Here is a 16,892-nt window from a genome sequence, read left to right as displayed (position 1 = left end):
GCCCCACTGCTATCATCCCTACATACATTAGTCAAGAGATTAAGAGATCAGGAAGAAAAAGTTAGGTTAGGTTAGGTTGGGTTTTACGGCATATCAACTTTTTTTTTTTGGTTATTTTTTGTTAGATATTTTTAACTTATTCAGTCAGCCTTTTTTGGGTCATTAGGTGGTGGTTATTTTTTTTTTTTTGTGGGGGTGAAGTTGGATCAGGTAAAATTATATTCTTTTGTATAAATTGGCTTTTTTTTTTTAGGAATGTTAGTATTTTGTTAGGATTGACTTTTTTAAATAGTTCTTTCAAATTGTTAACGTTGTAATAGTTCTATTGGATATGCTCGAGGTCGCCACAATCCAAAAGAAAGTAAAGGGTTCTTGGCATGCCACACATTCTGGAGGGTCTTCTTTTTTAGCAGAAAGGAGTGCGTTATGTGTGCATGTCCTATGCGAATGCGGGACAAAACTACTTCCTCTCTACGTGATTTTCTGAAATTTGGTAAACATTTCTCTATTGTGGGTTTGATTTTGAAAAGTTTGTTGTTTTGACAATTATTCCATTTTTCTTGCCATTTCTTCATAATGAATCTATGTATTAGTTGTTTGTAGTCCAAGTGTGGAATTTTTAAATCGCTTACATCAAGATTTAGTGCATTTTTGCAGCTCTGTCGGCTTTTTCATTGGATTCCAAAATGACTGGGTATCCAGCAGAATGTGATGTTTTTATTTTGTGAAAGAGTATGTATTTTTTGTAATAGATTAATGAGTAGCGGGTTATTTAAATTTTGGTTCTTTAAAGATTTGAGTACTGATAGGGAGTCTGAAAAAATTATAACTTTGTTGTAGGTGAGGTCAGTAATGAGGTCTAGTGGCAGGTCTATAGCTGTGGCTTCAGCACTAAAAATTGAAGCATAGTCTGGTAGTCACTTCTGCAAGGTAGTGCTATTGGATATTATTCCACATCCAGTTTTGTTGCCGTCCTTAGAATCATCTGTATAGATATGCTGATGATTTGAGTATTTTTTCCTGAATGTTAGATAGTTTTTCTTGATAGTTCAGTGGATGAGTTTGATTTTTTGGGAGCTTGTTTAGTTCAAAGATAATTCCAGGCTGTTTTAGTAGCCAGGGTGGGAGGTTGTTTTAGTAGCCAGGGTGGGAGGTTGTTTTAGTAGCCAGGGTGGGAGGTTGTTTTAGTAGCCAGGGTGGGAGGTTTAGTTGGTTGACTTCATGGATGTTCCTGATTGTGATACCTGCATCTTCCACTAATCGTTTCATACGAAAACCCAAAAGATTTTATAGCTTTTTACCTTTTGCTCAAATAGATTTTGATAGTTGGGATTGAAAGCTGGATTTGATGGTTGTGATTTTTTCCTATCGTAGAGATTGTAATCTAGTGCGTTTTCAATACAATCGTAGGTAGGATTGTCTGGGCAAGAGAGACTTTTGGTTAAGCACTGTAAAGCTAATTTGTTGCGCTGAATTGATAATGGCGGTTCGTTGGCTTCTGTATAGAGACTATCGGTGGGAGAAGTTCGGAAGGCTCCCAGTACAAGCCTGAGGCCCTGGTGTTGAACAGTGTCTAGTATCTTTAGATATGATTTTCTGGTGGCGCCATAAACGAAGCTGCCATAATCTAGTTTTGAGCGTACTAGTGATTTATATAGTTTCAGTAGGGTTTGTCTGTCTGCTCCCCAGTCTGTGTGGGCAATGACTCGCATTAGCTGGAGAGTTTTGTTGCATTTATTCTTTAAGTGTTTAATATGAGGGATGAATGTGAGTCTTTTGTCTAATATTAACCCTAAGAATTTATGTTCGTCGACAGCAGGAATGTGGGTATCATCTAGTTTTAAGAGAGGATCTGGGTGCAGTTTTCTAAGCTGACTAAAGTGCACACATTTAGTCGTATTAGTGGAAAACTTAAATCCATTTTTGGTTGTCCATTTTTTTAATTTGTCGATGCATAGTTGGAGTTGACACTCAATTATATGGATATGCCTTGAGCTATATGCAATTAAAAAATCATCTACATATAGTGAGCAATCCACACCTTGGTTCTAATGTTCTAATATTATTGGGAAGTGGTCGCTCCCACAAGTGTCCTCGTGCACTGTCCAGTTGTAATCCATAAAGATACTAGGATCACTTATAGAGAGGTCAATTGCTGAGTATGAGTTTGTAGCAGAGTGAATAAAGGTTGTTTTTTTTTTGTTATTATATATGCATAGGTTGTTGTTGATAATATTTTCTGTAATGATTCTTTTTCTGTCTGTGTCTGAACATCCCCAACTAACATGACTGTTAAAATCACCTAATAATATGAAGGGGCAAGGAAGTTGGTTGATAAGTTTTTCTATCTGTTTCATCTATAGGGTCATTTGAGGTAGATAGATGGAGCAGATTGTGACTGTTCTATGTAGGTGGTTGTGGTGCCAATTGCCTGTAAATTAGTTTGTAGATTTATTTGGCTTTGTGCTGTGATGTGAATGTGATGAGAATGGATGTTCCACCAGAACCTCTATTTGGATTATTTGTTGTGTGGTTGTATTCAATGAAGTTACGGAGATTGATAGTTTCAGACGGTTTAAAAAAGTCTCTTGTAGGCATATTATAGTAGGGCAGAGATTGGATATTAGTAGAAGTAATTCATTCTTGTTGACTTTTATACCTCTGCAATTCCATTGGATTATTTTGTTAGCCATAGTTTAGTTTTATGTTTTTGATTTCCTTTTATTTTATTAAGAATAACAGTGGTTGTTTTCTATTTGATTATGGGGGTTCAGAGGCTCTGTCGTCTGTTTCCATGATTTCCAAGGATTTAAATTTGTTCTGATCTGTAGTTCTGGTTTTTGACATGGAGTGAGATCTGTCTTTTTGGGGTTTTTCATTTATTTTCTGTTTGGTTGGCGTGAGATTTGATTTTTTTCTTTGCGGATGATACTAGGCGATTGTTTTTTTGGTTTTGGGATGTTTTCAGTTTGTGTGGGTTTTTTGTTAGAGGACTGTGTTTGATTTTTGGGATCTGGTGGGATTTTATTTTCAACTGTTTGGTAGTTATTTTCAAGTACAGCTTGAGTTGACGGCAGTTGCTGTAAGGTGGCTCTCAATGCCTCAACTAGTTCTTGAAGTGATTTTATGAGGGTAGAGATTTCCTTTAGTTCAATGTTTTCTATTGTTTTTAATTGATTTTTGGCTGCACCTGCATATGATCTAGTTGGTTCTGTTGTGGTGGCTGTTTCAATAATTTTTCTAGCTTCGGTAAAACTTATGTTTTTGGTATATTTTAGTTTGCTTATTTTTTTTTTCTTTGATCCAGTTTTGGCAGAGCGATGAGTATGCTGGATGGTTCTCACCACAGTTTGGGCATTTTATATTTCCTTGGCATTCTGTTTCCTGGTGTTCAATACTGCTACATTTTGGGCATACTGTTTTCCTGGTGCAGTATTCTTTGAAGTGGTCTAGGGATATAAGTTTCTACTTTAATGTTAATATATCCAATCTTGAGTTTGGTGGGATGGGAGTATTGAAAGTTAATATGCATGTGTTGGTGTTTGTTTGTTTGTTTCTTTTTATTATAATTCTTTTAGTATCTATAACTGTTTTTTAGGTTCGTTTTTATTTCATCTAGAGAGCAGGTGTTTAATTCTGGACATCTGATGATTCTCTTTGAGGTGTTGAGGGTTTTGTGAGGGTAGGCTTTGATGTTTATAACATGGAACTTTGTCCATGTTAAAATTTCTTCGGCACTGCTTTTAGTAGATACTTGTATGAGTAAAGTTCCATTTTTTAATTTGTTTTGTGTTCAGATTTTTGTTGATAATTTTTTTGATTATGAATGGGGACATTTTAGTTATTTGTGTGTTATCTTGCGATTCCAAGATTATATACTCCGGAAAGTTTGTGTTTTCATCTTCATCACTTTCTGGATGGGGTCTTAATTTTTTTGGAAGCCATAGAATATTTTTTGTTTTTTTCATCATCCTTGCTCCCCACCCTCCTCGGAGCCCTAAATTGGGAGATGGTTGGGGGAAACCCATTTGCCCAAGCATCTCAGGGATACAATGATGATATACTCAAACAGTGAGTATAGCTGCTTATGACGATTTTTTTTCATTTCCTCGGATCCAGCAGGGTATAGAAAGGGTTAGTTGTCAATAGCATCAGTTTTCACCATCTGATTGGCCTTTGCCATCACCTTCTAATGATAGTATGCATGTTTTTTTTCTTTTTTATAAGTGTAATGTGTTTGTATTTCTCTTTCTGTGGGGGTTTACTAATATTAGGGACTGTCATGACTAGCCGGTTGATCGGGTCGAACCTGCCTGACCGCCCGTCTAGCCGAAGTAAGGCCACTTGGTTCCGAGGTTATGAGGTGCTCAGCCACCAGGATCCCGTTCTAAGGCATTACGGGTCGCCACCTACGGCCAACAGGTGGCCCCATTGAGGGACTTTTACTCTCTGCAGGGGGGGGGGGGCAGTCTGTGTATTCTGATACTCCACCGACAGGGTCTGTGAGTGAGGGGGGGGGGGGATAAAATAAAAAGGGGAGGGAGAGGGGCTATTTTTGTTTTTGGTTTTGCAAAACAAAATTAAGTTTTACAAAAAAGATCAGAAAACAAAAACGTCAATGTAGGTGCATTTCGTCTCAGGAAGCCAAAGGACAACCTGATTTGGTAGCACTAGGGAAGAAAAACAAAAGACACGAGGAAGAAAGGAAAAAGGTAGAATGGAAAAAAGGGAAACCATAAATTTACTGATGGTGATTCTAAGGCATACCTTTCTCCTTCCGAGGATATATATAATTTTTAATTCAATTACCCACATATATATATGTATAAGTGAAATTGTCGGTGTGTCAGTGTACATTTCCCTACCAAACTATTCTGTCAATTTTCAATCTTACAGACTCGAGATTTGACATGAGGGGTATTGAGATTTGAGAAAATCTTTTTAATCGGTTTTCGGCGAGAAATTTGGCTGTCAAGGGGTCAAAGTTCAATGATTTGACCTTTGAAAACTACCAAACTCATCTGCCAATTTTCTTTTTTTTTCTTGAAATTTTAGATGTAGGTTACTTGGACATAGAGCAAACTTAAATTTGATTTGAACCCAAAACAATAAATGTTAAGGAGTCAAAACTGGGGTCGAAGTTTAAAAAAAATTGGACCTCTGCGGTCTTTACCAAATTACTCAGTCAATTTTTGCTCTAAATATTTGAAATTTTACATGAAGTATATTCCAACATAGAGCAAGCTTTTTAATTGGTTTTTGGCCGAAAATTTAGCTACCAAGGGATCAAAGTTAAAAAGATTTGATCTTTGCGGTCTCTAGCAAACTATTCAGCAAATTTTGAATCTAAACATTTGAAATTTTACATAAAGGGTATTCAGACATGCAGCAAGCTTTTTAATCAGTTTTTGGCCAAAAATTTGGCTTCAAAGAGGTCAAAGTTGAAACAGTTGACCTTTACAGACTACCAAACTCCTCCACCAATTTTGGGTCCAATACACTTAAATTGTAAATGTAGGTTACCCGGACACAAGTCAAACTTTTAATATATATATATATATATATATATATATATATATATATATATATGCACATAAAGTTATGAACAGTACATAGGGCCCAAGCAAAGCCGGGCTGAACTGCTAGTATATATATATATATATATATATATATATATAATTTAATTCAATTTCCCCATATATATAATTTAATTCCCTATATATACATATGTGTCCCCAAATTCTTTGCGGCAAACCATCCAGCAATCCACTGTAAATGACGAATTTGCTGCCAATCTATGAACAAAAAAAAACAAAAAAACCTTACATTATTTTTCTCGGGTACTTTGCTCTCAACATGAACTTTCATTTTCCAAGAAGAGATTAAATTCTAGGTAGCCAAAACATGCAACCACCTAGAGCACATTTAAGGAAAAAATTCTTTGATCAAAATATTCGTCATAAGCTGAATCCCAACACTTGACATACTGCACTGATTTTTCTGTCTATCCTGGCACTTGAATCTGGACAGCAGTGGCGTTGTGCACTCACAAAGTCCAACCTTGCTGAGTCGACACCACCTACCCTCATGTCTTGTTTTAAAGACATCCTTGTAGTGTAGGACATTCAAAACAAAACTTTTTAGTAGCAAAAAAAAGGTTGATTTACCTAACATCTTGCATTTGACGCCGAATGTCATTCTGGTTTCCAATAACCATTTCGACTTCGTGCCGTTTTATTGTTTCTGGGATTGCAATGGGTTGACCCTAAAACGAAAACATGCCTAAACATTAAAAAGGACAGGAAAACAGTTTACAAGAAATATTTACAATAATCATCTATTTTATATAAAGCAAAGTCGTAATTGTGTCTGTGTGTACATGTGCAGTTAAAAGTTGGAAATATCATAAAATACACGTAAAATAAACGTCAACAATGATGCCAAGAAAGAGTGACAGCGAATGAGAGGACTGACTTTATATAAACCAACTGCTGCTGAGCATGTAATTCTTTTTTCCCCTTTTTTACATATTTATTCAATTAAAAATGTTAAATTTTTTTTTTTTTATTGTTAATTGTATTAGTACATATAGATTCCTTTAGGGTTATTAGAGTGTTGATGGTTTTATATTTCCAGTGGAAGGTTTTGCCACAAAAGTAATCAATTTTATTTTTACATTATTTTATGTAGCTCAGAAACTTCTTTCAGTAATTTATCTCAAGCTAAAAAAAAAATAATAAAATGAAATGAATTGTCTGTACCTGACCCTGTTGAACCATTTGGACTCCTCCAGATCCAGAACTGACTTTAGATAAAACCAACTCCTGTCGACCATGTAATTCATCCAAACGTTTATTCAAGTCCCGTAATACTTGGAACATGCTATTCTGGATATCAAAGATTTGCTTCAATTCACGTTCTCCTTGAGATTCAAACTAAAAGAAAAAAAAGTAAATAAATAAATGTATAAAATTAAACAGTAGTCATGCATAGTAAGAAAAAAAAAAAAAAAAAAAAAATAGAATGAATTATAAATTACCTCTCCTCTCTTAACTCAAATGTTTTTATATCTTAGCTTTTAGCAACCCTGTGTTCTAGTATTTATTTATTTCACATGAGTTTGCTATTTTGATTGTTGTTTTATTTGGATATCGCATATGATGAGGTTGGAACCAAGAGGAAAAAGGACAATGATGAAGAAACAATGGATATATAAGAAAATCAATAGCTTGCTTATGAATATTATCTTGCTAACTATTATTCATCTGACAATAAGAGCCATTCTTTGAAATGCCATGGAATAAGGAAAATTTAAAGTTTTTAACTTGTATTCCTTGTTGAATAATAAATTGTTGTAAATTCTAATATACAGAATTTAAATTAATTTTTTATATCAATGCTCTATCTCGAATATTGAGCTTTTTTATTTGCTTCTTTTAGTTGTCCTATAAATATTCATATTAATACTTGTTTTACATTCACAGAATTAATCACTTTATAAACTTGAATTTTTGAATATATATCATTGGTAGTGTTTGAATATATTGTTAAGTGGCAGTTTTAGTCATTTAGAATTGCTTTAAAGCTTCACCACTCACTCATTTTTCAAACAAATTTCAAACAATTATTACAGTTTATAGATCACCTTCTCAGCTATATTGGGAAAATTTTTTTTTCAATTTTCGTTCAGTACAACAAAAATTACGATGAATTTTCTGGTGTTCAAAATTGTAAAAGTATGTAAGGAGGTGAGCGATGCTTTTTATAACTGTTTCCATAGCAACCATGTCGCTACTAATTCACTGCTGTCGCAGAAAGAGAAGTAATAAGTGAAACAGAGAGAATGAATGCATGAAAGGGAGATAATTGGGGGATTTTATTGAAAGCAGACAAATGCCGTATATTGCTGTTACATATGTGTTTATGGGGGGGGGACTGAAATTAAACAAAGAACAAATGAATTTATTGGAAGCCTGGAAAAAATCATGGATTATAATAGAGAAATGCGAGCATGAAAAGTAATATGGTAAAGCTTAAACATGGAAAAGTAAAGGACTAGTTGTTAAAACTGGAAAAGGACAAGATATTCTAGTAAAAAATATAAATTTATAACTTAAAATATTGTAGCATTAAGAATTTTTTTAAAAAATTCAATTTATAACATATAATCAATTCTTAATGCTGCAATATTTTAAGTTATAAATTTACTATATTTTTTACTAGAATAGCTTGTTCTTTTCTTTTCCAGTTTAAAAAACTGGTCCTTTACTTTTCCATGTTTAAGCTTAACCATATTACTTTTACGCTCACATTTTTCTATTGGAATATACAAATATATATACAAGTACTTGATCAATTTGTGCAACTTTTGGAATATAACATCTTCATTCCGTAATGGGTACATACAAAGATTTTTTTCTGCAATTCAGTTTTTTAACATGGGTTGAATCCTAAATAATCACTGGTAAATCATTGAAAGCATGAAAAGAGTGAAATGATTGCTGTGAAAAACTTACCCATTTCTCGGTATCCATGTCATATTCATCCTTTGCTTTTTCTGGATGTTCTTTTTTGTAACTTAAAAAATAAAAAATCAAGATAAAAATTCATTTCTTTAAATCAACTACAATTCTTCAAATGTGCATCTAACAATGAAATTGATATTTGAAATTCAAATATGGCAGACTAACAAAAAATGTTATTTAAAAAATTGTGCACAACAGATTGGGTTTCAAATGCTATTTGAAAATAACAGACTGATGAAAATGCTATTTGGAAATTAGGCCCGATAGACTGACGAAAATACTATTTGAAAATTGAATAAATATGCAAAAATATTTTTTAGTTTTGGATTTGAATTATGAATTGAATGATGTTATAGAATATATGTAATATCTTTTACGATGTGTGAGATTGCAGAGAAAAATTAAGATCATCTTTACTTGAGGTTTGCACACCTTTCCAACATCAGCAGTGCTGACTACTCTAGGCTTAGACTGTTTGTCTATCATATATATTAGATAGTTCTTAATGCCAATACGCAGTTAAAGTAAAATAAATTGCAAAATATTAAAAGAATTTCAAACTCCATTGATAATGATTAACCATTCATTTACATATTTTTATAATCGATTATATTTGAATCTTTCGAAACATTACATAAAAATCATTATTCTATGACATCACATTAAAGCTATAATTATTTTAAGGTAATGTTTTAGGTAAAGTTAGTTTTTGCTTAGTGGCACATCAACCCTATAGGTCATTCCATGCCATGAAATGTGAAGAGAATATTCTTCATTTGAGGCTTTAGGTAAAAGATTGTTTTTAATTAAGATTTAGTATTTCTAAGTTAGTCTCTTTTCTAGTTTTTTTTTTTTTTCTTTTCAAATGCGTTCCAAAAGTTTAAGTTTTCTTAGAAAATTTAATATTTTATAAAGTTTTCCAAATATTGCTTTAAGGTTTTGTTCCTTGATATATTTCACACGAATATTTTCATATTTTTTCCATTCCATTAATACGTGTTTAATGGTTAGTGGATATTAACAGGTTCTACATTGAGGGATACCTTCCGATTTCAGAAGGTATTCATGTGTTAGTCTTGAATGACCAATTCGAATTCTGGTAAATATAATGTCTAATTTTCGTATTGGTATTATGGCTCTGTTTTGTCCAACATTCGGTTGTATTTCTCCAAGTTTGTTGTTTAGTTGTTCGTCCCATAGTTTTTGCCATTTGATTTTTATGTAGGAGTTTATTTTGTTTTTCCTATCTGTGTATGGGGTTTTTATGTTTGATGGAGTCAAGTTTGTTGCGTCCTTAGCCAGTTTGTCAGCTTCTGAATTTCCTTTCATGCCGACATGACTCCGTATCCATGCTATTATTATTGTTTTATTTTCCTTTACTTGGTGTTGGAGGTAATGTTTTAAGATCTTTTTATAAGTTTGTAGAACATCAGACTGTACGTCTGAAGCTTCCAGATTCAAATTATAGACATCTGTTTTATTTGTTGAGAATTGACTAATATATATGATTATGCAAGTGCTAAGTCTGCAATAAGTTAAATTTTTTTTTTTTTGGGGGGGGGGGGTGAATTTAAATTGCATTCTTTATTTTTACATTCTTTTTTTAATAAAAGCTTCTTTAGGCTATATATAGGGGTTTTAGATATGTATGGCAAGGTTTCCTTCCTCTTATCTATTTGCCTTTCTGGTACCAAAGGTACTTAAGCTTTTATGCATTTTTATTCTTATAAAATTCATATGCTAATTAACATATCGCAGAATAGATCTTTAATCTTATTAGTAATATTATTAATATTTAATTTTTTTTTATGTTAGTATAAATAGTCACTGTATTGTATTTACATGTTCTTATTGGGGGAAAGTGGTATTTTCCACTGGAAAGCAATGTATTTTACAGCTGTCCTGTTTTTAAATCTCCGAAACAACTACATGGTAAGTAGCTGATGATCCCCCTTTTCTATTTAACAATTTCAGTTAAGGTTTTTTTTTTTTCATCCTTATATACTTGAATTCTCTTTTATAATTGTAGACATTTTAGAATCAGATTATGAAAGTGCTAATCTGAATAGGTTACTTTTTTTTTTTTTTTTTTTTTTTTAAATCGGGAATTTAAATTGCATTCTTTATTTATTTATATTTTTTTTTACACAAAGCTTCTTTAGAATATATATATATATATATATATATATATATATATATATGACTACTTCATTGAATCACAAACTAATATATGAAGATATAATTTTATGCATAAATTTTCAGTTTTTACTTCAACAGTGCTCAATACATAGGTAGAGCTAGGTAGTAAGTTATGAAAATATATATATGGCACTTGCATAATCAGATTCTGAAATGTCTACAATTATATGATTGGTTTGTTTAATGGCATATCAACCGTTAGAGGTTATTTAATGCCGGGTTCTGTTTGGCTATTGGTGATATGTTCGGTTTTAGATTAAATATTGGTCAATGGTGTAGTAATTAATGTTTCTATAGAATGGGAAGGTTTTGTTGTATAGTTTTATTTCTTTTAAGAATTTCAAGATTTTGTTTGGGTCTGTATTGTTGAATAAGTCTTTTAGATCTTTGGATTGGTAGTATTTTGATCGAATTGAGTTAAAATCATGGCAGTAGATTAATATGTGTTTTACTGTAAATGGCTCATGACAGGTAATGCATGTTGGGGTAATTCATTTTTTAGAAGATGAGAATGAGTAATATGGGTATGTCCTATTCTGAATCTGGTTAGTACTACTTCTTTCCTTATTTTCCGGTATCCTGAATACCATTCCTCGATATTAGGTTGGATATTTTGAAGTTTGTTGTTTGGTTGTTTGTTTCATATTTCTTGCCATTTATTTCTAATAAACTTGTTGATTGTGGGTTTGAGGTCTGAATGGGGGATTTTGAAATCAGAAATATTTAGGGGTATTGATTTTTTTTGCTACTTAGTCAGCTTTTTCGTTGCCGGGGATGCCAATATGACTAGGTATCCAGCAGAATATGATGGTTTTGCTTGTGGATAATTGGTTTATTCTATGTAAGAGTTTGATGATTAATAAGGATAAGAGTGTTGATTTGGAGTCTGAGAAGATGAACTTGTTGGATTGGTTTGTTGTGAGGATGTCTAGGGTTAAGTTGATGGCCAGGATTTCAGCACTATATATTGAAGCATTGTTCGGAATTCGTCGTTGCAGTTGTGTGTTATTAAGTACAGCAGTACACCCAACTTTGTCTTTATTTTTGGATCCATCAGTATATATGTGTAAGTAGTCACAAAAAACATTTGATAGATTCGTTTTTTTCTTGGAGGGTGATTGGGTTTGTTTTAGTTTTGGAATGTTTAGCGACGTCTAATATAATTGTTGGAGGTTTTTTTAGCCATGGGGGTGTTTTTGAAGTGACAGTTTTGTGTATGTGGGTAATGTTTAGTTGTGTCTCGGAGAGGAGTTCTTTTATGCGAAAGCTGAAAGGTTTAATAGTGTTTTCTTTTATGTTCAGGGGTAGGTTAAATTGGGATTCAAAGTTTTGTAAGCGGGGTTTGAAGGGTTTGAAGCAAATTTTATATAGTACTGTGTTCCCAATTTTTGCCTTCTTAGGTTTAGTGGGAGCTCATTTGTTTCTGTATATAAGCTTTCTACTGGGGAGGTACTGAAAGCCCCTGTTGCGAGTCTTAGACCTTGATGGTGTATTGTATCTAATTTTAATAGGTAAGATTTTCTAGTTGATCCGTAAATGAAACATGCATAATCTAGTTTGGAGCGTATTAATGTTTGGTAAAGTTTAATGAGAGTTTTTTTTGTCGGCTCCCCATTCAGTGTGGGCTATAGTCTTTATGAGACGGATGGCTTTGTTGCATTTGGTTCTCAGGTGATTTATAGGTGGGATAAAGGAGAGTTTATGATCAAATATAACGCCAAGGAATTTATGTTGTTTGACTATTGCGATTTCTGTATCATAGAGTTTGAGAGTTGGATCATTATGCATTTTGTGTATATGGCAGAAATGTAGACATTTGGTTTTTCTTTTGATAGTTTAAAGCCGTTTCCTGTGGTCCATTTGCTTATTTTGTTTAGGCATTGTTGAAGTTGACGTTCTATAGTATGGATGTGTTTTGATCTTTAGCAGATCAAGAAATCATCCACATATAGTGAGCCTTTTATACCAGGGGTAAAACATTTTGTGATGTTATTAATTTTAATGTTAAATAATGTGGTAGAAAGGATGCATCCTTGCGGAACTCCCATTCTTTGTTCTTTTGAGTCTGAGAAAGTGTCATTTAAAAGGACTCTAAAAGTTCTGTTTTTTAGGAAGTTGTCAATAAACAGGGGTAATCTTCCTTTTAAGCCGAGTGTTTTTAAGTCCCTCATTATACCATATCTCCACGTGGTATCATAAGCCTTTTCAAGGTCAAAGAAAACTGCAGTGAGATGTTCTTTTTGGAGGAAAGCTTTACGTATGAATGTTTTGAGTCGAATAAGGTGGTCAATTGTCACTCTTCCTTTTCTGAATCCTGTTTGTAGGTTGGTTATTAGATTGTTGGTTTCAAGGTACCATGTTAATCTTTTATTGATCATACACTCTAGTATTTTGCTAATACAGCTCGTTAAAGCAATTGGTCGGAAGTTTGTTTGGTTTGTCATGGTATTTGGTTGGTTTGGGTGATCTGTTGTGTTTTGGAGTTTTGGAATAGGGATAATAGTGGCCTGTTTCCAGAGTGTAGGAATGTTGCTAGCTCTCCATAGATTATTGTATATATTAAGTAGGAATGCAAGAGAAATTTTTGGCAATTGTTTTATAAACTCATAGGGAATTTCATCTGGGCCAGCAGCTGTGTTATGGGTTTTGGCTAGTGAGTCTTGGAGTTCTGTAATCGAAAAAGGCAGGTTATAGTTTTCCGTATTTTCTGATTGAAAGTTGATATTTTTCTTTTCTTCTTGTTTAATATTTTGGAAAGTTCTTTCTAAATTTTGGGGGATGAAATTTGTGAGAAGGTATCTGCTATGTGGTTTGCAATGTCCTTTTTATTTGTGAGTTTTACATTGTTTATGGTGAGGTGTTTTATTAGATTACTGTCATATTTTCCTGATATCTTTCTGATCATGTCCCACATTGTTTTAGTGTTTGAATTTAATTTTGAAATATAATTTTTCCAAGTAGTTTTTTTGGATTCTTTGATAATTTGTTTGATTTTGGCTCTATAGTTTTTGAAGAAATATAAATTTTCTTTGGTTGTGTGAGAGTTGAATTTTCTTAGAGCTGCACGCCGTACTCTTATAGCTTCTTTACATTGGTCATTAAACCAGGGTTTGTTAAATTTTGTTGAGGGAGAAGATTTAGGTATGCATTCCTCTGCTATAGATGTTCAGGTTTTAGTGAAATAGAGAAGATGGTCTTCATTACTGGGATTAGATTCAGGGTTTAGTTTTGATGAGCATAATTTTTGAAATTTTTCCCAGTTAGCTTTATGGATATTCCAGAGTGTTTTATTTTTTTGGGGGATGAGGATTTGAGTTTTCGAGGATAATAGGGAAATTATCACTTCCACAAGTATTCTCAGACTCTCCAGTTAAAATCTAGGAAGATGGACGGGTCGCATATAGTGAGGTCGATGGCAGAGGATGTTCCAGTAGCTGGGTGTAGATAAGTGTTAGCTCCATTATTGAGGAGGCATAGACGGTTTTCATCTAAGAAATTTTCAATAATTTGGCCTCTTCTGTTTGTTTTTTCATTTCCCCATAGTTCACTGTGGCTGTTGTAATCACCCATAGTTCATGGTGGCTGTTGAAATGAGAATGAATGGCTTGGGCAGCTGTTGAGTTAATTTATTTAAGTCTGTTTTATTTAAGTTTTCATTTGGTGATAGATATAGGGAGCAGATTGTTAGGGTTCTTTTTTTAGGTTGATGGTAACTGCAACTGCTTGGAGAGATGTATTCAACTTGGTTTCACTTTGAGTTATATTGTTGTTTATTAAGATGGATACTCCACCGGATGCCCTATTTCTTTGTTTATGTATGTAGTCATATGAAGTATATTGTTTTATGCAGAGTGTTTTCTGGGATTTTTTGTAGGTTTCTTGGAGAGCTATAACTGCTGGGTGATAAGATGCAATGAGAAGGTCTAGTTCATCAAGGTTAGTCTTTTTACCTCTTATATTCCATTGGATGAAGATTGGTTTATGGGTCATTTATGTTGAGGTTTTGATTATCTGTGATCATTTTTTCTGTTGCTTCGACTTGGTTTTGGGTTTTAGCCTTTTGGGTTGTTGAAAGTTGAGAACTATGTGCAGGTTGTTGAGGGTTTCCGTCTGGTCGTAATTTTTTGTTTTTTTCCGTTTTTGATTTATCTTCTGTTTGGTCTTTCATTTTGGCTTTATTATTCAGGATTCTAGATCTGGAATTTGAATGGGACCTGTTGTCTATTTTGTTATTGTTTTGTTTTTGCTTTTGTTTGGGCAGTGATTGAGGAGGGGTTTCTTATTTTGCGATTTCTATTTGTTCCGTTTCCATTTCGTCTTCCTGTTCAGTTTGATTTTTGGGGGATATTTCGGTTTTTTGATTTGGTCGTTTGTTGTTTGGTTTTGGGAAGGTTTGTTCTTTGAAGTTTTGGTTTTGAAGAGGGGTGGTTTGGGTTTGGGTGGAAATAAGTATTTTATTGTTTTCTTTTGTTTCTGGTTTAGTTTTTCTATTTTATGGGAGTGAATTATTTTTAGTTTCTTTTGGAAATTAAGCAATTCCTTAGGTTCTAGGTTTATAAGTTTTTCAATAAGTTTAAGATATTTGTCGAGTTGATTGGTGGTGTTTGATTTTGCAGTAATTTTTGCATAGATTTGGTTTTTGGTGAGTGCTTCTATTTGTTTTGCCCCTGGATAGGAGATGTTACGTTTATATTTAGTGGCTAGAATTTCTTTTTCTTTTCTCCATCTTTCGCATTTTTTTGAAAAAGCGGAGTGTTCATCTTGGCAGTTAATGCATGTTATCTCCTGGCATTCCTGTTCGTTATGATTTATTTCTTTGGTGCCACATTTAGCACACGTGGGGTGTCCTCTACATCTCTATGATGCCCAAAATTTCTGCCATTTGTAACATCTCAGAGGGTCGGGTATGTAGATTTCCACTGGTTCGATGGTATAACCAATTTTAATTTTGGGGGGTATTTTAGGGGTATCGAATGTAAATATGTATGTGTTAGTTGCTATCTTTCCATTGTATTTTTTAATAGTTATTCTTTTGTAACTGATAACCCCTTGGTTATTTAGCTCCTTTTGTATTTCTTCAGAGAAGGCAAGTGCTAATTCTCTGCTGCAAACTATTCCTTTAGATTAGTTAAGATTTTTATGCGGGGATGTTTTTATGTTAATGTTTTGGAATGTTTTCATTTTCTCCAAGTTAAGACTTTGGGTTTTGGTTTCTATTTCAATCAACAGGTTCCCATCTTTCAGTTTTTTAACTGATTTAGGTTTAATTTTATTTGATAATACTCTTTCTATTAAAAAGGGAGCGAGTTTAGCCATCAGGGTTTCCTCTAGTGATTCTATAACGTAGAATCTGGGGAATTCCGGGCTTTCTTCTTTTTCTGAATCAGATAAGGCGCATTTGGGTTTTTTGGCTTGTTTGGATATTGACTTAAGTAGAAATTTTTTTGTCTGTGTTCCCCACCCACCTCGGAGTCCGATATTGGGACCTGTCAAGGGGGAAACCCATTCGCCTCGACAATGTCAGGGCTACACAAGACAGTATACTTGGTCAAGTGGGAAATCCTGAGCACCTGTTGCCAGATTTATTACACTACCCAAATCATTAGTGAATAAATGTTGTGGTTATCAGCCATGTCTGGATTTGAGTTCCTCACTTACCAATTGACCCTTAGCCAGCGCCTTCTAACATCTATTATAGAAACGATGTTTGATTGTTTCTCTGTCTTGTATTTGATAAGAGGAGATTATTATTTAATATTTTAGGTTTTCTCTTATTTTGACTGGGCTTTTAATGATAGACGTTAGGGCGTGACCTGACCAGCCGATTGATCAGATCGGGCCTCTCCGACCACCCGTCTAGCCTAGTACGAGGCCAAAGTGGAGTGTTGCAATTGATACCTTTATTTTCTCTAGATATCAGTTGCTCAGCCATCAGGATCCTTTTCCTAGTCATCACGGGTTGCCACCCACGGCCAACAGGTGGCCTCATTGAGAGACATTTACTCTCTGCAGGGGGGGGCAGACGGCGTATTCTAATGCCCCACCAACAGGGCCTCTACAATTATAAAAGAAAATTCAACTATATACGGATGAAAATATAAATATATAAAAATCACCCTCCAATACAATCTCCAGTCATTTGAACTGATAAATAAATTTATATGCATC

General features: G+C 33.7%; 1 protein-coding gene across 1 annotated transcript in view; it reads right to left on the bottom strand.

Moving 5' to 3' along the window:
- Window positions 1-16,892, bottom strand: part of LOC145245861 (protein ERGIC-53-like) — a 137,904-nt gene that overhangs the window by 12,083 nt on the left and 108,929 nt on the right. The window contains exons 10-12 of the mRNA XM_080107568.1: window positions 8,517-8,577; window positions 6,762-6,935; window positions 6,168-6,265 (exon numbers count right to left, since the gene is read on the bottom strand). Of these exons, the coding sequence (XP_079963694.1) occupies window positions 6,168-6,265; window positions 6,762-6,935; window positions 8,517-8,577 (333 nt within the window). The remainder of the gene's footprint in view (window positions 1-6,167; window positions 6,266-6,761; window positions 6,936-8,516; window positions 8,578-16,892) is intronic.

The sequence above is a fragment of the Euprymna scolopes genome, chromosome 23 (genome assembly GCF_053919585.1).
Source record: "Euprymna scolopes isolate OS-2025 chromosome 23, ASM5391958v1, whole genome shotgun sequence".
Classification (NCBI taxonomy): domain Eukaryota; kingdom Metazoa; phylum Mollusca; class Cephalopoda; order Sepiida; family Sepiolidae; genus Euprymna; species Euprymna scolopes.
The sequence above is the reverse complement of the archived record's forward strand: the minus strand, read 5'-3'. Positions and strand labels throughout refer to the sequence as shown.